Raw genomic sequence first — 26,502 nt, forward strand, 5'->3', positions numbered from 1 at the left:
CGCGAAATAAATCCTTTTTCCCCATCCAAAAATAAGTTTTACATTTATTTTAAATTTAAATACTTCTATACAATTTATGTATATACATATACATACACATAATATAGTACGTACAAAATTTATTTCGCCGAAGAGATGACGGTCGCGAAATAAATCCTTTTTCCCCATCCTAAAATAATTTTACATTTGTTTTAAATTTAAATACTTCTATACAATTTATATATATACAAACACATAATATACCTATGTACAAAATTTAGTTCGCCAAAGCGATGACGGTCGCGATGATGGTCGCGAAATCAATTCTTTTTACCCATACTGAAATAGGTTTTACATTTATTTTAAATAAAAAGGCCTCTACACAATGTATATATACATACACATAATATTATATAGCATAAGCGATGACGTTCGCAATGACGTTCGCAATGACGGTCGCGATGACGGTCGCGAATTCAATGCTTTTTCCCCTATCCAAAAATCGCACAACGTCCCTAAAGAAGTTTTCACTTCAAAAATTATCACATTTATTAACTGAATTAATAATTTGCAATTATATAAATAACAGTTATCCAAGAACATTCAAAAGCCATCTCTTTAACTTAATGATGACATTTTCAAGTAGAATGACATTCTAGTAATGTTTACATATCCATACCAGTGTGAATTTTACTACACGTAATTTGCCGTGTAAAGACAGAAAAAGTAGGGATAGCCGTAAAATATTTGCGAATTATGTACCCATGGCCTTAATTTATGTATTATTAATAGGTTCTAGAGGTTTGACCGGCTTAAAATGATTATTAATAGGTTCTAGAGGTTTGACCGGCTTAAAATGATTAGTCTTTAAAAAAAAATTGAGTTAAAAGCGAATAACGAATTTTTGTAGTTTGGTAAAAAATGCCCTTTTCTTCAGAATAGAAAGATTAGCATCAGAGATACGAAAAAATATTTAAATATAAAATTGTAGCTTATTTAGTTTCCAAGAACTTGGTTTGCAAACATTTTTTCTGCGGCAAAAATTGAGTGAGCTATTGAAAATTAAAACTTGTAATAACATGCAAAAACCACCTTTACCAACCCTTTCAAAGTCACCTCTTTTTGCGAATGAGGCTTTTAAAAGGATTTAATATTAATAGCCTTATTAAAGGTCCTCTAAAAACCTACAAAATTCTTTTTAACAAACTTTCCAGGATAAAAAATAAAAAATTTACGGTTAAAAAATCAATATATTTTTTTGAAAAAAAAAAAAGGAGATATCCAATTGGAAGCATAATAATGTAAGTTAGCGGTGTTCTTAGTCATCGGCCTTATTCATTCTTCTTTATTTATGTATATTAATAGATTCCAGATGTTTGACTGGCTTAGAATGATTAGTTTTTAAAAAATGGAGTTAAAAGCGAATAACGAATTTTTGTAGTTTAGCATAGAATATTAGCATCAGAGATACGAAAAAATATTTAAATATAAAATTGTAGCTTATTTAATTCCCAAGAACTTGGATTGCAAAACTTTTTTCTACTGCAAAAATTGAGTGAATAGTAAATGAGTATACTCGTAATACCGAAAAACATTGATTTTTTCGATATAAAACTAATACTTTCGATAGCGAATAAATCGAAAACTATTAATTTCATCAAAAAAATGTATAGAACATTTTTTGCTTAAAATGAATGTTTTTATCAACTTTTGCAGTCAAAATATAATAACAAATTTCCACCCCCGAGATGGGGTGGCAACCACCCCCATGGTAAAAGCGCCTGTCGGCATGATATAGATTTTGATCCTTGGACTATCCACTACTTATTCTCAAATTTTCAAGCAAATCGATCCATTCTGTAAAAATTGCGAGGTGAAAAGCTTCGGCTCCTGGACTATTGGTGTTTTCTAGCTTGCCGAAACCTAGACAATATTCGAAGTCTTATGAATCCCGGTTAATCTATATTCTCATCAATTTGAAACTCTTCGTCGTTGTCTCTAATTATTTTATCTTGTATGTAAAACGGTACCAGTTTAATTTGATATATCTCAATCGTAAGGTTTTTTAGGTATTCTAAGTAGAAAAGAGGAAAGTTGGCAAAATCATGCTTATGAAGCCTTCTCCATTGATCATTTCTTCTAATCAGATTATCAGTCTCAGCTCTAGCTTGTACAGCATTGGGAATTAATAACCTCTGTAATAATTGTTGAGAATCTTCAGCTGTAGCACCTTCCATTGTACAATATTTTGTATTAAAAAGTTCATCATCACTGGCCCTAGAACCCCCGGTGGACCTCTGCCTGTTCAAGAATCAGCTTCCATTCCTTCCTATCTTTCGCCTTGGTTTTCCAATTTCGTACTCTTAACTCCCGTAACTCGTCTTCCACCTGGTCCAATTCGGACTCTGGGTCTACGTCTATTCCTCACACCATCCGGTCTTTGGTTTTAAATGTGTTTTGACGGCTCCATCTCGTTCATTCTCGTCAAATGAAGAACAATTCTTTCTTTAATTCTGGAGTATGTTACGGGTGGAATTACCCTATTCCCCCTCGATCCGCCACTGTTCAGTAGTATTCTAAAGATAAGGCGGAACTGCAGCTTTGCTGGTATTGCATAACTGTGAAGCAATTATGAAAACATGACAATTCTTATATCACTCTAGTAGCACATTTTATATCGTACTTCTTTAGTTTTCTGAGGACTTTTTGGAGAAAATCCACAAGGAAAAGAAAAAGTTTTCCTGTAGTTGGCTGTATACCATCAATCACAAAATTGGAAAGAAATCCTTTGTAAAAGGTATAAAATTTTTTTTTCTCACAATAAAACACTGAAAAACGTTTGTTTTTCTATACTTCCACAAAATTTATTACAACTATGTTATTACTACAGCTGTTTCGGCAAAGTGCCTTTCTCAAGTGATATATTTTACAATGTGTTTTGTAAAATATATCACTTGAGAAAGGCACTTTGCCGAAACAGCTGTAGTAATAACATAGTTGTAATAAATTTTGTGGAAGTATAGAAAAACAAACGTTTTTCAGTGTTTTATTGTGAGATAAAATGAACTTCCATCAAGTAACGGTCGAATCCATCAATTATTTTTTTTTTATTAAAAATCCCTTAAAAGGGCTACATCACAACAAAACGTTTTCGATTTTTATAAAAATTCATCATCAGTGTTCGATAAACTGGATGCTAGCTGAGCCACAAAAGAAAATATCTGGGTAAAAACCCTTTACATAAAATATAGATGCCTTAAAAGTGCATACTTCAATAAAAAGGCCTGTGATGGTCACATGGCAAACAGGATAATGCCCTAAGGTAAAGTATACAGGTTTCCCAACACGTGGGATCCAAATTGAGTTGATCACATTTCAATGACTTAATGGCAACTTGGAGGTTTTCTGAAGACTAAATAACATTGCCTCTATTTTTTTACCAAGAATTCATATACAACACGCAAGTATGCATGAAGAAAATAAGTCGTTCTTCTTCCAATAATAAATATTTTCGGACATTTGACCGTGAATTAGTGCACTTTAAACCAAGCACTCGAATCCAATAACTTCAGAAGGCTGTAGCTCGAGAATAGTAGTTATTCAGACCCAGGTCCCATGGACTTTTTTAATCTACACGTCGAGAAGTATCATTGGCCAAACTTTGGTTAAATTTGACCGGGACCACTTTTCCATAAGGACTGTTGCGGGTCCTTTCGGACCAATGCTTTTTAAATGCATTCATTTTTTTTTCGAATCCTGAACAAACTAATAAATATTTTTGAAAAATTTAAACGCAGAATGAAAGACTACATTATTACCGAGGTCCGAAAGTCTGCAAACTATAAGAAAGGCATTAATTAAATCGTCAAATTATTGATTACAATCGCTAGAGTTAATTGTAAAGACAAACAGTGGGTATAAAAATTGCTTTCAAACTAATCGGAAAATGTTAGATATTGTTTTCCATGTTTAGAACATGTTTTATGTATTAAAATTTTCAAAACTTTATATTTTATTTCAGTATTGTCTAAATGGAAGATGTGTTGCAGAACACGAAAACATAATCCCAGATTACTCTCAAAATACACCTTCTTATGTAAGAAGTAACTCAAGAACCTTGTAAGTATTGTAGCAAAGTAATGATTTCAGTAAAAATATTTCTTTAAATTACTTAACTTGTTTTAAAATCTAAAGATAGGAAGATTTGTTCAGATCATCATTTGTTGTTCACCAAAATACTGCACAAATTTTAACTGTTTTTCGGGTTTAGACCGTGTCCTTTACGATCGACTCATATTTCGGTATCTTTCAAGATTTCGCTATCATTGATGATACTTCTTCAGGAGCAGAATGATGCTGCTCTTCTTCTTCTTCCTCCTCTTTATAAGCAGTTCTGCTTGTTCATTGGCGTTGGCGGATTGATACCTCTATGGAAGGTTGTCCCTCCATCTTTTGCGCGGTCGGCCGATATTATTTCTTCTAACGATTGGTTATTTATCTCTTACTATTTTGACCACACGTGTCTCCCCCATTCTGTTTATGTGGTTATTCCATTCTTTTTTTCTATTTGGTGTCAGTTCGTTTATACACTGTACGTTACATTGTCTTCTAATGTCTTTACTCCTCTTTCCATCTCTAGGCGTATTTCCTATAATTCTTCTCAGTACTCTTATTTCTGCCGTTTCTAGTAGTCTTTGTGTTGTGGCTGTATCGGGTCTTATTTTTGATACATAGGTACGTCATTATTGGCCATACACTGGCTTCATCTCCGTGTTAATATGTCGGTTTCGCCATATAGTATTATTACGACATCCTGTCAGTCTATTAATTTGCTTTTTGTGCTTGATTTCTCACTTCTTTGTCCAGGTCTCCGTAGCTTGACAATGTAATTGCAAGGTATTTTATTTCCATTGCCTACTTGTTCAATACTGATACCATCAATTTCTATTTTACATCTGATCGGTTCTTTACTGTTTATTATTGTTTTAGTTGTCTGAGATGAAACTGTTATACTATTGAAATCTGTGGACTAATCTTTGCTGACCATCTTCATCTTGGGCTATCAATATTGCGTCGTCTGCGTAACAGAGAATTTGTATGTCTTTGTTTCCCATTCTGTACCCTCTTTCTTTGTTGAAGCTTTCGATTATTTCATCAATGATTAAATTAAAGGGCATAGACTCAATAAGTATCTCTGTCTTATTCCGCTGCCTATGTATATAGGTTCTGTAAGTTGTCCATCTAGTCTGACTTTCATTTTTATTGTTTTGGTAGATGTTTTCAATGGTTTTTATGGGAAGGGGAGGACTTTTATTTAGGGGGACTTCCCTATTATACAGAAGATGGATCACATCTTTCAGTCTTATTCTGTCAAATTCTTTCTTCAAGTCGATCGGACTTAGAAATGCTGGTCTATTATCCTCTAGTGATTTCTCAGCAATTTACTTTATGACGAATATTGCATTTGTACACAATCTTCCAGCACGAAAACCCTGTTGTTCATCTGCTAAACTTACCCTCTGATTCACTAGTTCTTGTAGAAATTTAGTTGTAAATTTTAGGGTAGTATTCAATAAGTTGATACCTCTGTAGTTTTCTGGCTGCTTTTTATCTCCTTTTTTCAATAGTAGAACTAGTTCGCTCGTTCTCCATTATTCCGGTATTTTATTGTGTTTTATGAATTTGTTAATTAATGTTGTTAATTGTTCTGTGATTGCTGCTCCTCAGTATTTCAGTAATTCGTTGGGTATTCCGTCCTTACCAGCAGCTTTTCTGTTCTTCAGCTTTTCAAGTGTTTTTGAATTTCCTGGGTGCTTTTATTAACATCTTCATTTGTGGCAATTTCTGATGTTTCCGGTTCTGGTGTCATTTGTTCTTCGTCTATATAGACCTTTTTTTAAAAGTCAATACATGTATCTTTTTCTCTGTGTTTCTATTAGTTCCTTTCCCTCCGTTCTTTGATCTTTGACCTATTAATGATGCTGTATACTATGGTAACTCTAGTACTCAACTAACGCAGGCAAAATACATAGTAGCTGTTAAAAAAAGCGTCTACTATACTACTCGCGAACTTAATCGAAGTTCAGCGAGCACGAGAGTGTAGAGAGGTACTTCATGCAACTTCGCTTCGCCTCGGGCTACTTTCATTCGGTGTCGGTTTTTGCGACCGAGGCAAAGGACTCGAAGTTAGTTTCACCCCGCGTGAATGTGTTCCTCGAAGTTGAACGAGTGTGTAGAGAAGCACTTCGGACAACTTTCACTAGTATTTCGTCGAGGAACTTCGCGAGAGTTTAGAGCTTGCTTTTTGAATTCACGCATAGCAACGTATGCAGATTTATTTTAAAAGGAATTTAATCGCTAAAAATATATTTTATTTTCTGACTGTCTATCACTTTTGGGTCTGTTTAGTTCGGTCTTATTCGTTCGCTGTATTTTGTTTTAGTTTTTAACAAAAAAATTATGATTGAACAATATCTTACAAATACAAAAAAATAAGTACCTATATATTGTTTTTGTAATTACATGTATATTGTTTTTTGTTACATTTACACATATTTACACAGTTTTAATTTATATTTAAAAATTCACAAATCCAGGTACCAACAACAAACGGAAGAGAGTAACCAGGCGCAACTGTACAATGACAAAACAGAAACATCGACGACTTACAAAAACTTACAAAAACATCACCAATTACACAGTACTGAAAAACCCCAATTAGACTTTAATCCATATCAAAACAATTATTCAACAACTAAGAAAAATTCATACCAGACCCCCTTAATATTTAATTTTAAAAACTTCCATTCCACCACTTCAGATCTACCTAGTACAAAATTCTCCTTTAAATTTACGTACCCCCAGGATTCAACGACAAAATCTGCTTACAACTTCAAACAATATTCAAAATTAACAACTACCCAAAAGCCTACTCTGGAAACCTCAACGGTAGGTACTACCAATCGTTATATAGGCAACTACTATTTGCTGAGGAAGCGGACGACAAAAAATCCTTACGATTTTGCCGATTTTGGCAAATCCACACAAAATCCTTACGACAGCGTAAGCTACAACGAAAACCTAAACAATAATTACCTGAAGCGGTCGTACAATGACGTGAGTTACTTTAGCGATAGCAATAGGCAGTCTGTAAGCAGTAGCGTTTACTGAGTAATAGGGTAAGAAGAAACATCCGAGTTGAAAATCATCGCTCTTCTAATAATTGGCATGATCAAATCTTTTTCAAAGTAACAAAATTTCGGTTCGCTCGTATATACTTCTTTTATCTTACAAACCTCTTTTTAACTAAGATATATTCCCGGCCGAATGCTTGATGAAATATGAACGACCATGATATCGCAAATTCAATAAAATATATTATACATTTCAGCAATAATTTTTATTCTAGAATATATTATATAGTCGGTTCGCTAAACTTAGACACAACGGGCTAGTGATTTTAGTAAGTAATATGGACAATTTGGTAAAATTGACAAAAAAATAATTACTAAATAGTTAATAATTACTAAATAGTTAGCAATTTTGCCAAAAACAAAAAAACTACCCACTAAAATCACTAGCCAGTTGTGTCTGAGTTTAGCGAACCGACTATACTAACTACACGGTACAGGGTACACCGTTGTAAATATTTGGACAACAGAGTCGTTCCCGAATTAAATATAAAAAATGATATTAACAAATATAAAACGATTGCGACGATTTAGTAACTAATAGGGTTGTGTTGTTGTGTTTACAAAGAATACAATTAATTTAAAAAAAATGGGGAATTATGGAACTTCCTCTAGCTAGATAGATGTCATGGCTTAACATAGCAAAGTACAAGTAAAAACTGCTAGGAACAAATCATCAACTGATTGATCAAAGAATAGATGGTGCAACAAATTGTACAGGGTGAGTCATGAGGAACTGTACATACTCCTACCTCGTATTGAGGCTCCTATGGGGAATAACAAATGACCATTAAAAAGTGTCTGCTCCCATTGTTTAATAATATACAGGAAGAGTTTCGCATTTTGACAGAAATTTTTATTCGTCATAATTTTTGAACGGTCGGATCGACGTGTCTCTTATTTTGGTCAATCGTTACACTATTACCACTTAATCAACTGATTTAGTCAAACTAGAAAAAAATCAGGTCCGGCTTTAAAAAATTAGTTCGTTTGGATCTTAGAAAAAATTTCACCCTGTATACGCTTTTTGAAAACTCTAATATAAATTTTTCAAATTAGACAAATAGGCAATTAAAATGCCACATTTATTTTTTCCCCACATGATTACTTAATTTTTTATAAAAAAATCAAATTTGACTATGAATAATTATTAAAAGTTTGGTAAAGTGAACCATAGATTTAAAAAAATTAACTTTTATTACAAAAAATAATTTTTTTAAACAAATATTTAATTTATGTTACCAGCCAATCAACTGATTTATTTAAGCTAGAAAAAAATCAGGTCCGGATTTAAAAAATTAGTTCGTTTGGGTCTTAGAAAAAATTTCACCCTGTATACGGTTTTTGAAAACTATAATAGAATAGAATAGAATAGAAATATGCTTTATTGTCACTGAAAATTATACAATTTTATGGACAAAGCTTAACATAGATTCACGAATAAGATATACATAACAATAACAATAACAAATACAATTTTATAAAATTAGATAAATCGTCAATAAAAAAAATATATAAACAAGTTAAAAAAAAGTGAAGTAAAAAAACAAAAACCAATATATTGCAAAATTACTATAAATTGCAAAATTGAACCTACAACATAATATAATAAAACACAAACAAAGGAACTAATAAGTTTAAGCTGCTGTATGTGACACCCAAATATAGATAAATACACTTTAGTTACTTGTACATTACTGTGATTTCTTAGTTAGTCATTAAGAAACTCTTCTACTGAATAATATGGTCTTTTAGATAAATGAGCTTTTGTCATTTTACGGAACTTGAGAAAGGATGTTGCAGATTTAAGTTGTAAAGGGAGATGGTTGTATAGTTTTTTTGCGGAATATAGTATAGATTTCTTTACTAACTCAGAAGACGGGATCGGTAAATAGACATCAAAAGTTGAATTTCTGGTGGAGTAGTCATGATGAGGCCTTGCTGGAAAGACATGCATGTGTTTACGAATTAAGCAAACAGTTTCTAAAATATACAAAGATGGAAGGGTTAAAATTTCGTGATCTTTAAAGTAACTTCTGCAATGGGTTGTTCTTCTGAGGCCAAACAGATATCTTATTGCTCTTTTTTGTAATTTGAAAATAACATCAAATTGGGCAGCTGTACTAGACCCCCAAAAAGGAAGACCATATCGAAGATGAGACTCGAATAAAGAAAAATATGTTATTTTAGAAGATGCTAAATTGAGTTCCTTCGAAACAGATCTTATGGCATAGCAGGCCGAGGCGAGTTTCTTACTTAACAAATCGATATGAAGGGACCATTTGAGGTTGCTGTCTAAAAGAATACCAAGAAATTTTACAGAATCAACGGTAGAGATCTGGCTGCTATTCACAAGCAGGGGTTGAAGAGCACCTTTATATGATAATGCTACCGTTTTATCCACGTTAAAGGAGAGTAAATTAGAGTCAGACCAGGTTTTTATCGTAAGAAGATCAGAAGTTATAGTTGCATGAAGAGTTGCAATAGTTGAGTTGCTCCAAGTGATACTGGTATCATCAGCAAAAAGAAAAATTTTTCCATCGATTTTTAAATTAGTGATGTCATTTATAAAGATCAGGAAAAGTAGAGGACCCAATACTGAACCTTGTGGTACTCCACATATAATGTTTTTGAGACTAGAGTCAGTATCATTTGCTCTAACCAATTGTTTCCTATTATCTAAGTAAGATTTAAACCAATTCAAAGAAATACCTCGAATTCCATAGTAATTAAGTTTTTTAATCAAAATGTTGTGATTTACACAATCAAAAGCTTTGGAATAGTCACAGAAAACAGTGGCAGTATAAAGATTATTGTTTAGTGCTTGGTAAACCTCGTGAAGTACAGAAAACATGGCATCAGTTGTACATTTATTAGTTAAGAAGCCGAACTGATTTTGTGATAAAATATTGTTATCAAAGAGAAAGGACATAAGTCGGGTTTTTATGAGCCTCTCAATAATTTTGGAGAGTACCGGTAGTAGGGCAATAGGTCTATAGTTGCAGGCATTAGATTTTTCGCCACCTTTATAAAGAGGAATAATAATGGCTGTCTTTAGGCACTCTGGAAATTTACCGTTTTCAAAGGAATCATTAATTAGTGACACGAGGAGTTCTAACACATTATCTGTGAGATTTGAGAAGATTTTTATAGATAGTCCATCAGTACTACAAGATGATTTGCTTTTGATACTATTGATCGTTTGGATCAATTCAGATTTATAGATTGGTCTTATAAAGAATGAATTCGAGACAATTTCTGAATTAGGGAGATAGGAAATGGGATCTTGTTGAGACTGAATAGTGGATGTTATATTTTTACTCACGTTAATGAAGTATTCGTTTAGATTTTCAGGGTTTGGAAGGGCAAATGTTTGAGCTGCGTGGGTTTTGTTTCGAAGATCGTTTATTATGGACCAAGTTTATTTTGCAACACTTTTGGAGCTTCCCAGACGATTTTGATAGTAGGCTTTTTTAGCTGATTTGATGAGTTTTAAGTATGTGACTCTGTAATTGGTGATATATTGAGTGACAGAGACGTTGGTAGTAAATTTCTTGATATAAAGTAGTGAACGCATATTTTTTGCTGATATGCGGATACCTTTGGTAGTCCAGGGTTTGCGACGTTTTGGCTTAATCGTAATTAAAGGAAATGCCTTATTGAAGATACAGACAAGCTTCTCCAAAAAATCACTGAAATTATAGTCCACGTCCGTAGAAGGAAAATGCCAGTCAGAAGTTAAACATAAATTTTGAAATTTATGAAAATTCCGAGCGGAAAAAATCCTACCTAAACGTCGGGTTTTCGAGGAGGGTTTGCTGAAGATGTTAAATTTCGTATATACTGCTTCATGATCCGATAGTTCCGCATTAATAACTGTAGAGCAAACATCAAGGGGTGAGAAATCGGAGACAATATAATCAATTATGGTAGATGTAGTTTTTGTAATCCTTGTAGGAGAATTAACGTGCATGGAGAGACCATATGATTCAAATATGTTGACCAAGAACATTTGGGTAGCACAAGCAGCAGCATAATTTATGTTGAAGTCTCCGCATATAATTTTTCTGCTTTTGTGAGGCAAGTCATCTAACAAATTTAGCAGGTTCTGAAAAAATAGTTCCACGGAAGAGTCAGGTGATCTATAGATGCAAATAATGTAAAGATTAAGATTTTTATTAAAAACTAAGGAAAATTCAAAGAAGGCTTCATTCAACAAAAAGTCATATTTTGTTATCAGAGAAAAATCATTGTTTGCAGAAAGAATTAGGGTGCCTCCATGAGCTGAGTTTGGACGATCATACCTAGCAATTGTGGTATAATTCTCTACAAAAAAAGGCTCGTTGACTGCAAGCCAGTGTTCTGTAACAGCAACTATCTGGGGAAATCCTAATTCCTCTAGAAACAAAAACAATTCGTCAGTTTTATTTCTTATAGAACGAATATTAATCAGAACCATACTAAAGTTGTCATCACTAAAATTATTCGAGGTTTCTAGTTCCTCAGAACACGTCGTATTATTTAAAAATTTCGTCTTGGAGAGCTAGTGGAATAATAATTTCGGTGACATTCCCTTGATTTTTGCAGGTGAATAATTCTTTCCGAAGTGAGAAAAGACCTAAAAGCAGCAAGATCAGCGTCTACTTCATCTGCACCGATTCCATAAGCATCGTTGAATTCTAGAAGAATTTTTCTTAGATCTTCATTCTTAGTCGGAAGTCCTTCGGAAGCCAGAAAGAGTTTAACACTTGTGTTGGTATACCCATCATAAAATACTGATGCAGGTTGGTCGTGTAGAAAAGCAAGATGAATTTTAATGGCCTTCAAGATATCCGGTTCCCTTAATCTGGCTAAAAGATATCGACTATTCGAGTTATTGGTCAATCTAACTCTTGGTGGGGTCAAAGGATCCAGATTTATCGATGGTTCTAAAGTATCCTTCTTAATGAAATTAATATGAGAACGGAAAGGATCTTTAGATTTGCACATTGCAATGGCCTGCTTGTCTGTCAGTATATTTGTGGTATCAACTTCATTCTTGTTGTTACTTGGAATGGTAATTGGATTTTCCAAGTTAACCGTGCTTCTGATGTTCTTCTGATTTATATCTGTCTCAGATGAAGTCGTTGGTTCGGAGTATAAGGATTCTGTAGACCACTTAACGTTTACACCCGGTGGCCAAATTTCTTTATTAAATAATAAGTCAATAGATGTTTTAGACTTAATACCTATTTTGAATGAGGAGCCAGTATCTGAGTTGGCATCTTTAAGGAGGGCGTAACATCTTATAAATTCCTTGATACCTAGCTTCTCTTTAATGTAATGAACTACTTGTATAGGTGTGTATATTGGGGCTAAGTTGCTAATGACGACAAAGTGACATTTATCTTGTGCAATTTTTGTTTTTTTGACTGTACTGGTTTCAAAATGCTGGGTGTCTTCAGTTTGGGTACTTGAAGTGGCATATACTATGTTTTTCTTCGATACCTCTTTCTTCGTTGGTATAGTAGGTAGTTTTTTGGAAAGATTACACATTTGATTAGATATTTCACTGATGTGTGAAGAGAGCCTCTCTAATCCCAACTTTATCTCAGATGAATGTGTATCTTGGACTTGTATTTTAATCGTGTCATTTGAACAGCCGAAAAAAACTGACGATATATTGAAAATATCTTGTTCCATCTGCCTTATGGATTTTAAAAGATACTCAGGATTTAACAAGTTATTTAATTTATGAATCTCGTCAATTTTTTTTGTAAGATAGTCTAATTTGTCGTCATTTTTTGCTAATAAATCATATGTCTCTATAAATACAGGCAAATTATCTGTGAGTTTTTTAGTAACTTGAAGTAAGGCGTCAAAGTTCTCTTGTGGTATTTGATTTTTTGTTAAATTTGTTACTTTTTCATTTAAACATCTGAGGCTAGGTGAATCACATAATGTACAGAAATATTTTAAATGGGCATTTTTTGGATCTAGTAGAGTTTTTGAGACGGTTTTATTGAGACCAGAACACTTGAGACAAAAATATCGTCTACAGTCCCCATGACAACGTATCTTATATTTGTCGTTTTCGGAAAATTCAATCAAGCAAATATCACAATTGTAGATCATGGTGGTCAAGGTTAAGCAATATTTAATTGGGTCGTTGAATGTTAAAAAAGTAAACAAAATGTAGAATAGTCAAACAAATCTGGTAACACTTACAACGAGTTTAGTTACACAACACTCCAAAACAATAACAAAAACACTTAAACAAATTTGAGTAAGTCGGTCGTGATGACAACCAAAACAAAACACAACTGGTCACATCGACGACTGAAAACGAACTCAATTTCAACAAAACGAACTGAATTTTACAAATTAGACAAATAGACAATTAAAATGGCAAATCTATTTTTTCCCCACACGATTACTTAATTTTTTATTAAAAAATCAAATTTGTCAAAATCGGAATTTTAACCTAAAAATGAAAAAAAAAATGAAATCACGGTAACTCGCTACAACTCTGTTCCATTTTAATATTTTTTTCTGAAATTTCTACACAATATATTTCTCACCATTGTGAAGACTATGAAAATTGTTGTAGACTTTCAGTCTTCTTCTCGTAAAAGTTATGAATTTTTAAAAATAAAAGGTGCAGATTCGTGAATTGCAAAGTTAAATCGCAAAAATTAAGTGAAAAAATTTAAAATTTATCTATTTGATCACGTCTATGTTAAACTATAGAGTCCAAAGAGAAGTGTATGGGGAGTTTTAGATCTAGACGTGTTATAAAAAAAATGGTGAAACTTTTAATTTTAAGAAAAACGTTGTTTAATTTTTTTTATTTTTATTGTAAAATTGCGATTTTGACAAATTTGAGTTTTTAATAAAAAATTAAATAATCGTGTGGGGAAAATAAATATGCAATTTTAATTGTCTATTTGTCTAATTTGTAAAATTGATATTAGAGTTTTCAAAAAGCATATACAGGGTGAAATTTGTTCTAAGACCCAAACGAACTAATTTTTTAAAGCCGGACCTGATTTTTTCTAGCTTAAATAAATCAGTTGATTGGGTGGTAACATAAATTAAATATTTGTTTAAAAAAATTATTTTTTGTAATAAAAGTTAATTTTTTTAAATCTATGGTTCACTTTACCAAACTTTTAATTCATAGTCAAATTTGATTTTTTTATAAAAAATTAAGTAATCGTGTGGGGAAAAAAATAAATATGCCATTTTAATTGCCTATTTGTCTAATTTGTAAAATTCATATTAGAGTTTTCAAAAAGCGTATACAGGGTGAAATTTTTTCTAAGACCAACACGAACTAATTTTTTAAAGCCGGACCTGATTTTTTTCTAGTTTGACTAAATCAATTGATTAGGTGGTAATAGTGTAACGATTGACCAAAATAAGAGACACATCGATCTGACCATTCAAAAATTATGACCAATACAAATTTCTGTCAAAATTCGAAACTCGCCCTGTATATTATTAAACAATGGGAGCAGATACCTTTTAATGGTCATTTGTTATTCCCCATAGAGGCCTCTATACGAGGTAGGAGTATGTACAGTTCCTCATGACTCACCCTGTATAAAAGAATAAGAGAATAGAAGTCATTGTTTTTTTTTATGTAAAAACGAAAATTTTGTAAAATGCATCTATACATTTGTATGTAATTATAAAGACACACTAAAATAAATCATAAAGAATAAGTTGGTGTCACAAATATGGATAGAAATATCCAACTGAAAATAATATACGGAGTCAATTTTTTTAAAAGTTACCATTTATAACTATAATAACAAGTCTAATAATAGTACAACTTCAAAGAGTTATCCAAAGAACTGTCTAAGCGATTTTTTAAAATAATAGAGGAAAAGTCACACTGATTGCGCACTCAAAGACTTAAACTTTAAAACTTTTCGACGAATAAATCTGATAAAGCATGTATACGTAAAAGTTAAAATGGAAATATGTGGGAGTAAATGAAAACATAATGGTAGAAAAGATGGTTATAAAGAAAAAATATGACAGCAATTACATACGAATACTTATTAAAGAAAAATAATTAAGAAATATAAATAATAAATATCTACTGAACTATCAAATAAACAAATCTAGTAGAGAGAGAAATAAACATAAAAACGAAGCATGAACATACTATCCTAATAACAACTATTCTATATTCCAACGGAAAACGTAATAGTAAAATAGAAAGGCGAGAGCAGCAAATGGAATGAAAACGAAATAATTCAGATGAGAAAGGCAAAATTACAAATAATGTACAAAGTGACAGAAATATAAAACAAGAATATGAATAGAAATATTAAAAAGAATAACTTTATATGTACCAATATAATTATTTAAAATAAGCTACGATTAAATTAAATTTAAATTTAATTAAAAGAAGAATATTTAAAATGCGGAAGCTCAAGAAAAGAAAAATTGATAGATATGAATAGGTACAATATTATCAGTTGATATGATGTGAAGCGGTAGATGAAAGATCGAGAAGACAATAAAAGAATCGACAGATTTTTGGATTCACATGATGTATATTTCGAATTCGTTCAATAATTTCGAAATGTATAATATATTTTATAGAAATACTCCAGGAACCTACCATAATTCTTAAATTTCTACTTCAATATTTCACTTATTCTCCTCTAACAAAAAATGATTAACAAAGGAATATCCATACATATTTCCACACACTTGAACTATCAGCTGCCTACTATCAACAACTATCAACCTGCCAAGATCTGTTTCATATATTTTACTTCTTTTATAAACATACAAGCATGTTGTATCATGATACATGTATATATACACATACACAACTAAATATAATCTCGAAATTTATCAAAAAAAAATATCAAATAAAATGGAAAATTGCTGGTTAATTTGCTACTAAACTGAGTTTCGAGATTATTTTTATAAGATTATTATAAGTTTAAGAAGGCAATAGAGAACATGTTTTTTAAAGTAAGCATTTTTATTAGCAGAACATTACCTACCATCAATCGCAAGTGATGATAAAGCTAACAGGCTAAAGTAGTAGATTTTTTCATGTAAAGAAAAGTAGTATTCAAATACATAGCATTATTTAACTTAACATGCTTAAAACAATATCTTCTCCATGTCTTCATATTTTCTGATACACCCACCTATTTTAAATTTAATATAATTTCTTTGATTTGTTAGTTCTTTACGTTTAATAACAATAAACAAACAATTGGTCTTCGTAAGTCCTAGGTTTTCACCCAATGTGACCAGGAGTGGAACCGCAAGTCGGTATTTGAAACTTCCGGTCATAACTTTTTAACCGGAAATGATCAAACCGGAACTAAATATTCGAGTTCGACTTTTCAATACACGATTATTGATCCCATGTACTATTGCGACTATAATGTGGCACTTCAGGTTACACTTTTTTATGCCTGTTTATGTCTGTTCTAAGGCATAAACCTGTCTCTATGAGTAAAATATTTATAGTTCATCAGTAATGTGGCGACCTTACTGAACTCCCTCATCCTTGATCCTGGCTTGTGACCGGCAACAGTACTGTTAAGCTACTCGGTGCACCTAACAGCACTACTAGCGGAGTTATGTCTGGTTTTCAACCCCACATTTTTACATGAGTGCGCCTGGCTACCAATAACGTAGTTACCGTTCTCTTGATTTTTCGTTCTATTTGCTAATTCAAAATAATCCTTGAGTCTAAGATTGTAAATATTATTACGTTAAGACACCTTACTTCATTCACCAGATTGACATGTGTGATGTGTGCCATTTAGGCTTAGAGGACCCACGCCCTTTAAATACCTCCTTCTGGTAAATTTCATAATTTTGAATTCCTGTGGTTCATGTTACGCCCTACATTTGAAGTCCATTCTGTAACTACAGTTAGAGCCTGTTGCATTATATCTGCGACTACGCTTAAATTTGCCGTGGGCTATGATGACCAGATCATCCGCATAGCCCAAGACGTAATGCCTGTCGTTGATGAGTCTATCAGCCTATCCATGATCAGATTCCACAAGAAAGGAGATACAACTCCCTCCTGTCGACAGCTTCTGGCTCCTGTTCTGATACTGTATCTTCCAGTAATGTTGCGTATATCAAAAGGCTCCTTAGCATGCAGTCTTTCCATCTGCAGCTTGTTTCGTCTATCCTATTAGATGAATCGCCCTTGTGATTGGTTCATCACCTCTTGGTTTTTCTGAACGCACTCCAGCCTCTGTACGAGATGGTGCACTGCTGTTGCTGCAGGGTCTCCCATCACCTCAAATTCACTTAACATTACCTCTTTATCAAGAAGAAGGTCAATCCCCCAAATCGGATTTAGAGTCCCACAGAATGTGTTCTAGATCAGCGGTTCTTAATCTGTAGTACATGTACCACTAGTGGTACATATTATAATTATTTGCGGTGGTACGCAAAACACAAAATCAGCAGTATTATAGTTAATTAGATTACCTAGCTAGGTATATATTTCAGTTAGGTGGTACCAAAAAAAATAAAAAGTATTTTGTGGTACATCACTCAAACAGGTTGAGAACCACTGTTCTAGATTAGTCAAATGGAGTATCGTCAGTGTTCGAGTTGTAAAATTCATGTTTACTAAGTGAATATGATAAAATAAAAACATTTTATTATCTTGTCATCGGGTAATTTATTTAATAGGGTTCTAAAGCATGTTTGGGTTAAATGTTATGTTTATATGGGATTAGCCACAGTTAGGTTGTAATGACAATTACATATGAAGGGTACAGGCAAAGAAGGTGCTATGTCAATTTTTGCAGAAAGTGAGTTTCTGGTCCCATCTGTTAACCAGCGATCTCAACTACCATTATATAAGTTAATCACCGCTATGAACGTGTTCAGTTGGAATAATAACATATTTTAATTTTTATGGGCAGGTTAAGAAGGTGGCAAGTCCGGGCTGTCCCGGCGAAAAAAGTGCTATGTCATGTTGTACACATAGGCTGATACCATCGCTGTAATTCCAGCAAATTAAGTAAATAAACGAGCTTTCGTCAGTGCATAAATAATAAACAAACACCAGAGAGCCTTAACCATTAAAACCATTAAAATAACTTACCTTTGCCATTTCCACTCCGGAAATCGTTGTCAAACGGTATTAAGAGCAATAATTTGTTAATAAGGTGTATGTAACCACAACCGCCCAATTGTTGTTGTTATTGAGGTTGTGTCACACTCCTGTCAACAAAAGATTGTAATTTGCTTATGATGGTTGTAGGCTACAGCCAGCTATGGCTGAAAAAGTATGAGGGTAGATGTTTGTATGCTCTGTGATACGTCAAATTCTAATTATTTTGTGTATTTGTGCAATGCTTGTGTGTGTTATGTTATTCTGTGTGGTAAGTGTTCGTAATAATGAGTTTTTGGGGTAAGTTAGTTTTAGGTATTGTGTGTTGCATATGTGTGCATATAATAGTGATATGTGGTTTATGTTTACTTGTGCTCTATTTTTGGTATGTTTTTGTTGTTCACTTCTTCTTTAAGTATTGGCAACCTAAGTCTGCTGCATTCTGCTGATGGATTCGCTACACCTTTTTCTTCATTCGGCAGGATGAGGGCTGTTTCTTTGATTGTTCTCTTTTCATGTCCGTTTCCTTCATAGTTATTAATGCATCTTTCCACTGTGGTCTGTGTTCATTGTCCCAGGCATGTTTGCATGTGGGATTGCATGTTACTGTGATTTGTCGAAATCCCTGTTTTTGATGTATATTTCATGTTCGTTAATCCTGACGCTTAATGGTCTTGCAGTTTCTTCTATGTAGAAATTGTTGTATTCACAGAGTATTTTGTAGATGCAGTTCTTTGGCCTCTCCGCTGTATTATTCGGTTTGGTTTTGGACAGGATGGATCTGAGAGTGTTGCTTTTTTTAAATGGTGTACTTACTTATGTAATAAAATAAATGTAAGTGACTAAAAATTTTAAGTTGGTGGGTGTATTCTACTAAATCCCAGTATATGTATATGTAAATGTTTGATAACTCAAATATCTACGTTAGAAATGGTTATAAAATGTTTTCCATTAGAGATACCTACATTTTTGCGGTACAATTTATTTTATCGTCAAGTTAAACTACTTAAAAATGGCAATAAAAAAGAAATGTTGAAAACGATGTTTAGTTGGAAATAAACGTAACCCATAATATGAATAGCATTATCATAGCGCCATTATAGTGATATACTGTCACCGGTACAAAATTCCGCCAGTAAAAATTTTTGATTGTTTAACAATTTATAACTTTATTATTTGTACACCGATTTTTAAGACTCTTGCAGCAGTTTGTAGGTACATGTATTAATATCATTTGTTATTACTCCGGCAACAAAATATTTTTGCTTAGATGGTATTATACGGGGGTGAATGGAAACGTTATCTTTTCTCCTAACTTTAAAAAATTCTGTGGAAAAATTGAAGGGCTGATTTTCTTTCATACTGCTTTCGTATTATCTCGGAGGCATCCCTAAGATTTTTTTTGAATTATCCAAATATCTCTTTCCTTGTAAAAGCTATAAATAAAAACACTGCTTTGTAGGTTTATTTAATTAAAAATATCAAACGCACTAAAATTAACAACAAAAAACAAAATTAACAACAAAACAAAACAATTCAATAGCGGGTATGTCCACCTCTCGCAGTCTGTTTGGCATCGAATAAATAAGATATGTTATCCTCGCCTGGGGAATAGCCCGATACTCCTCTATCAGGGCCATAACTGTACCTAATTGTCTGGAAGCCTAGGATGATGGCGAATAGCTATTTTCAATTCATCCCATAAATGGTCGATAGAATTGAGATCTGGGCTGCATGTGGGCCATTCTTATCTTATCAATCCAACCTCTATTTAAGATATTTTTGTTTTTTGAGTCAATCAGTGTTTTATTTACATAAAATTGCGCAGCTCTTACAAGAAAAGAGATATTCGGATAATTCCAAAAACAAAATGTTAGTGATGTCTCGGGGATAATACGAAAGAACTATGAAACAACCGCTCTTCAATTTTTCCACAGAATTTTTTAAAGTTAGGAGAAAATACAACGCTTCAATTCAGCCCCGTATAATGCCATCTAAGCAAAAGTGTTTAGTTGCCGGAAACGATGATAACAAACGATATCAATACATGTACCTACAAACTGATGCAAGAATCTTGAAAATCGGAGTACAATAAAGTGATAAGTTATCAAACAATAAATTTCCAGTGGCGGAATTTTGCGCCGGTGAGTGTATTAAGGGTTATTGAAAATTTAAACAATCAACTTCAATTAAAACTTTTTTAACTAGCGTAGATAATTTGATGTCGTCTCAAACATTTATATTTTAAACAAACTACTAAATAATTGTATTATGTTTTCTTTTACAGTTGAAATTATTTAATGGAGAATATTTCTTCAAAATGGCACTGCTTCGACGGGCCGTTGAAGAGACAATATCAGTGCTTGTGATTGATAGTTTTAAGTTTTTCATATGATGTACAGTTAATAAACATTTATAAAATTTTCGGCAAATACGAAATGTGAGAAACAAAACGATCGTGTATATTGGAATATACGAAAATTGAAAATAACAAGACACACACGTAGAGCACAAAAATAGAGCTGGGTCTAACAACCAATAGAGGCAATGTCCAATGATGAATACTTCCGAAAATATACTGCAGTAATAAAAAAGCAGTTTCAATTTTTGACCTCAATAATATATCTTAAGATTTTAAATAACAAAATTAAATTTTAAACATAAAATAATTAGGTACATATATGTACTATCATTAGAAAAATTTGGTGATTCGTGTACTTCATACAGACAATTTCATATATACCAAGTATTTACTCTCATTGGAAGTTAAAAAAATACGGTGACAAAGTAGATTATTCAGTTCTCTTGTATCCTCTCTACCTTTATTTATTCCTTAATAACTGTTTAAATTTGACATAAGTTTGTTACACTTTAATCGTCTACAGTTTCAGCACTTTTAATATTGTTGTGGATGTTATAATTTGTTGGCCGTAGTCTCTGTAGGTTGTACTTTTTTATCCAGCAGGGAAAAAATCAACCACTGTGGTTGGAATATATGGCTCAGGTTTAATTTAATTACATTTGTAAAAACAATTCATATATAATAACTACCTGGTGAACTTTGATATAGAAGGCAACTAATGAACAATTTTCTTGTTTGATCCGCAACGAAAAAATTTTATTGGGTGAATATTACTTCGAATACCTACATTAATAAAAAATTTGAACACGTCTCAAATTATTATCTAACATTGTTTGAATCGCCATTCTATTCAAATACATCCTCGTAGTCTAAACTTATTGAATTTATACCACGTATTACATAATAATTCAAAACTTGTATAAAGTTGTTATACTCAACTCTGATCATAGATTGCTCGAATCATCATGATGCCATTTATATAATACAACAACGCGTATCATGCGATACTTTGATATCAAAGAAAAGATTATATAGGTACCACTGCCAATTATTATACAATATATTTTACTGGTTTCTCTTTAATAATATAACAGAACTATACTACAATCACAATAAAGATGCACTAGAAATAAATAAACCAAGACACGTTGAATGCTACGAGGAGCACTTCCAAATCATAATTTAGAATGTATATACAATGTAAATCCCAAATCATGATTTACAATACATTTAAATAGTTTATACATTGTAAATAATTATTCGGGAGTGCTCCTCGTAACATTCAACGTGTCTTGGTTTTTTTATTTCTAGTACATCTTATAACAGCTTTTTTAATTGTTCTTGCAATAGTTCATCATAATAGCAAAATGTTTAGAACCGTTCGCGAAATGTTCAATCCCTATTATCATAGCCTTGCTAGTTTTGGTTATGATTTCCAAATAATATTGATTTATTTGCTTTAGAAGTACCTACACCTACTCCAATCGTTTACCAGATACTAGGATTTTTTATATAATTTTCTAAAATTGTCTCTTATTTTAAAATTTCTAAAACATGTAAACTATTGTTTCTATTTTCTTATAATTACACATTTCCTCAAATCATAGAAACGGTTAATACTATAATGAATATTGTAAAACTTAAGAAACCAATAAAATATAACACTACATTCACACTTTATATATTAGCCTTGCATTAACATACTTGTTATACAGCGCTCATCACTGTATATTAATTTATTATATGTATTAAAGAACTGAATGTAAGAAACCACCACATAGTTTTTTCTCATATAAAACGGGAAATTGATAAATAATATTTTTATGGAAGTTGTGCGATGTTGTATAATATTTTTGTGCAATAAATACTTTAATATTTTTTTATGATTTTATAACACTTATTTGATATTCGTTTATTTTGTTAAAAAACGAGTGCACACTGAGATCTTTTTTTATTGGCGAGATGGGGCTTTTTTCATCAAAGAAAAATATATATTTATTATTTTCTATTTTCTATTTACTATTTTCTAAATTATTGTAGAACTAAGTTTGATTAAATTTTCTATTTGCGAATTGGTCTTTTTAATAAATGAAACTCTTAGGGCCGGTTGTTCGAACGCTAATAAAGAAGTTGATTATAATCAATCAATTTATTGTAATCAATTTTCTTGATGGGAATCAAATCGAGACATCAAAATACATGTAAAACACTAATCATTCATTGATTGTAGGTAAAGCAGTAATTAAAATATATCCGCAGCTGTTAAATTATTAAAAATTGCTTATTATTATTATTGATTTGTAAGTAAAAACATAAAATGAACATCAGAAAGAGTTTAATTATGGTTTATTTTAGATTAAAACCAAAATAATAAAATAAATCAGTCAACAATGTCAACATAACGCTTAATCAAATATAATTGTAATTAAATATTTGATAATGATCATTTTTGATTAGCGTTCGAACAACTGGCCCTTAACGTGTTTGTAAATTTTTAGTTGTGAGACGTTTCAAGTACCTACTTACGGTTGTTTTAATTTTCATCTGAATTAGAATCAAATGATAAAATAAGTCAGACGAAGTAATGCCATAATCTAAAAGAATGCTAAGATTACTATTACGGGTAGTACATCGTTAATAAACTCCAAATTGCCTTTTTGTATGAAAAATTCACTGTAAAGTATTAAATATTATTCAATAAGTACTGTAGAAGTCAAATGTTGATTTGCGCTGCTCTGTGGTAGAAAAATATTACAAAATATAAATGCAATACCAATTTTCTAGTAATAAAAGAAAACATCTGTAATAAATCTGTCTCTAGAAATATATTTTAAAATTTCTGAGGGAAAAATTAACAATTTAAAATTCAAGTGAAGAGTAGCTGATTACCTGAGTAGCTGTTATAATTCTTTAAACAGTAAATAAAGTATGTATATTTCGAAATGGTTTTACAAAATGACAAACTTTTGTATGTAGCTATTTTAGAATAAAGAATAAAATACCATCATCATTGTTGCCTATAATCCCTTCGGATTATGCCCTACGCTTTTGCGTACTATCCGATTCTGAGGTGGATTAGTCCTCTTTCTCCTCTTTTGGAAACCATATGTGTTCGCGCTGATTTCGTTATATGTCTCCATTCCTTCCTATTTGCATTTATTGTCACTCCACCATCTTGTTTACGGTCTCCGTGGCTTCTTCATTGAATTACGGTCCACGCTCGTACATTTTTTAATCATCTTATTTACAGATCTTCTGATGATGTATCATATCTATCCTAAGCGCTGTGATTTAATAACTATCACTAAAAATTTGAAGTTGTCGGTCTTTAGGTATCCTTCTTTGTTTGCTTTGTTTTTTCTTCAATGTATTCTCGTTTCGTTTCTTTGACCAGAAAATGTTCACTTTCTGGATAATTTTTGGTCCAGAAAATACCAGTTTTCTGGTCAAGACCGGAAAGTGAACGTTAAAATTCATTATTTTTTCTCTCGCGTTTCCAAAGACATAAAAGACTACTCCCATTTCTACACCTTTATTATTGCTACTATAAAAAATGTGTACTTTCCTTTCTATATTTCCCCATTGTTTCTCCATCTCACCTGCTGTAGAGCTGTCATCTGGATTTGGTACTTTTCAATTTCTCTTTCAATTTCTTCCATTTGCCCCGTCTTTAGAATCGTTTTTACATGGCTATTGCATTTGCAAAGCCAATTGCATTAGCAAAGTTGCTATTCTTGTTTGTTTATATTGCTTTCTTTTATTGTTTCCTTTATAAATAATATTCATTTCTTTTTTCTCCGCCTGGTTAAGACCTCTATTATCGGCCCCTGGTGCTTCTATCAGTTTCTGTGGTTCATTTAACTTATCTTTATTTTCGTTCCATTTCCACAGTTTGGCTTCCATAGTTAGTTTACTAAATCCGATTATTACTTCTTGGTACATACCACAGTCTTGGTTCGCATATCATGGTTTATATAGATTCTTTCATTTTCACATTTTTTCTTTTTTATTATTATGTTTCTTTAAATCACGATGTGTCTTCCAGTTTTTGTGCTTTTTTAACTTAGACTTCAGACACTAAAACTTGTAGATGTACCTTCACAAATTTTATCATTGCTTCTTTTAATTCGTCCGATGTATCTGTGTCTATTTTTAGTTATGGCATTTCTCTTCCTTCTTGGTCTATCAAGTATTTCCAGGTTCTGTTGAATTTTTTCCATTTATATCTTAATCTCTTATGCTTAATTATTGCACGAAGTGATACTCCAATTACCAATTAGTGCAAGAATGCTAAGTGCTAAGTCTACTGTTACGGGTAGTACATCTTGAACAAACTCCAAATTGCGCTTCTGTATGACAAATTCATTGTAAAGATTATTGAATGGTTATTATAATCAGTCAAATGTTGTTTTTCATTGTTTGCGGTAGGAATATACATAGATATTACAAAACTGAATTATCTATGATACCAATTATCTAGCAATAAAAGAAAACATCTGTAATAAATCCATTTCGAGAAATATATTTTAAAATTTCTGAAAGATATTAACAATTTAAATGAAGAGAGGCTGATTAGTATGTTGTTATAGTTCTCTAAACAGTAAATAAAGTATATTTCGAAAAAATGGTTTTACAAAATGACAAACTTTTTTATTTCCGAATAAAGAATAATATTAAATACCTAGTGTTTTTTTTTGTTTATACCACCGTTGCTCTACACGTGTTTAGAGTTATATCAACTTTCCTCAGGAACACTTGTGATAGTTCAAACTGAAATGAAATACAATCTAATTTTGGTCGGTTTAGTAATAAAACAGACCTGAGTACACTAGCAGTGACCTCTATAGGTACGAAGCAACAACAATTAAGGAGATTTCTCTTCGATAGAAAAGGTGAACCGCAAATTCAAAGCTAACTGGAAACTATTGAACGATGCTAAGTATAAACTTTGACTCCAATAGTGCATCTTAAACTTTTTACATAGAGAAAATACGGTGAAATTAAAGTAGACCATTGCATTCCAATTCGAATACCACCATTGCTCTACACGTGGATCAACTTTCCTCAGGAACACTTATGATAAAACAGACCTGAGTACACTAGCAGTGACCTCTATAGGTAAGAAGCAACAACAATTAAGGAGATTTCTCTTCGCTCTACACGTGTATCAACTTTCCTCAGGAACACTTGTGATAGTTTAAACTGAAATGAAATACAATCTAATTTTGGTCGGTTCAGTCACAGAATATTATGGTTATTTATTCTGTGGTTCAGTAATAAAACAGACCTGAGTACACATGCAGCGATCTCTATATACGAATCAACAAGAAGTCAGGAAACTTCTCTTCCACAGCGAAGGGGAACCTTCGCTAGGTGATCTTCGCAAAGTAAGCTTTAAATTTAAGGTTCACTTTCGTTACAGAAGAGAAGTCTCCGACTTCTTCTGGCTTCGTATAGAGGCCGCTATACAACACATCGATAAAATGCAGAAGGATCTGGGCCCGGATTACGAACACTCGATACGCATCGTATCCGCCATGTGTTACCGTAGGGAGTGATTACGAAACCTCTTTCCCTACGTTGTCGATGAGAGTCAACTCGAAGGCACTACTCGTTACCGACGACCCTATCGAGTTGCCAACTCGAACTATATATATATATATATATATATATATATATATATATATATATATATATATATATATATATATATCTCCGATAGATCTCTGATCTCCTATAACACTTTCTCTCTTGCCGGTCAAAGTATAAAAATTAAGAAAAGTGAATACATAACGACATAACCTACTTACTTCATACTTTGATGACTTTGATTTCTTCAATTTAAAAATAATGTAAATCGTTAA

At 32.2% G+C, this 26,502-nt stretch overlaps 2 protein-coding genes across 9 annotated transcripts in view; one reads left to right on the forward strand and one right to left on the reverse strand.

The window, feature by feature from the left end:
* Positions 1–25,318, forward strand: part of LOC114333699 (A disintegrin and metalloproteinase with thrombospondin motifs 16) — a 764,845-nt gene extending 739,527 nt beyond the window's left edge. For 3 of the 5 annotated variants that reach the window (XM_050650343.1, XM_050650341.1, XM_050650344.1), the window contains exons 14-17: positions 4,001–4,098; positions 6,576–7,157; positions 20,564–24,592; positions 24,897–25,318. In XM_050650343.1, coding sequence (XP_050506300.1) covers positions 4,001–4,098; positions 6,576–7,149 — 672 coding nt within the window. In that variant the 3' untranslated portion in view covers positions 7,150–7,157; positions 20,564–24,592; positions 24,897–25,318. Of the gene's footprint in view, positions 1–4,000; positions 4,099–6,575; positions 7,158–20,563 lie in introns of all 5 variants that reach the window. The other 2 variants (XM_050650342.1, XM_050650345.1) reach the window with 2 other exon arrangements.
* LOC114333696 (homologous-pairing protein 2 homolog) overlaps positions 1–26,502 on the reverse strand; it is a 168,517-nt gene that overhangs the window by 59,188 nt on the left and 82,827 nt on the right. Inside the window, exon 1 of one of the 4 annotated variants that reach the window (XM_050650351.1) lies at positions 18,268–18,417. The exons of 2 other annotated variants lie outside the window; for them this stretch is intronic. The gene's annotated coding sequence lies outside the window, so the exon portion shown is untranslated. Of the gene's footprint in view, positions 1–18,267; positions 18,418–26,502 lie in introns of those variants that run through there. One more of the 4 variants, XM_050650355.1, reaches the window with a different exon arrangement.

The sequence above is a fragment of the Diabrotica virgifera genome, chromosome 5, assembly GCF_917563875.1.
Source record: "Diabrotica virgifera virgifera chromosome 5, PGI_DIABVI_V3a".
NCBI classification, from domain to species: Eukaryota; Metazoa; Arthropoda; class Insecta; order Coleoptera; family Chrysomelidae; genus Diabrotica; species Diabrotica virgifera.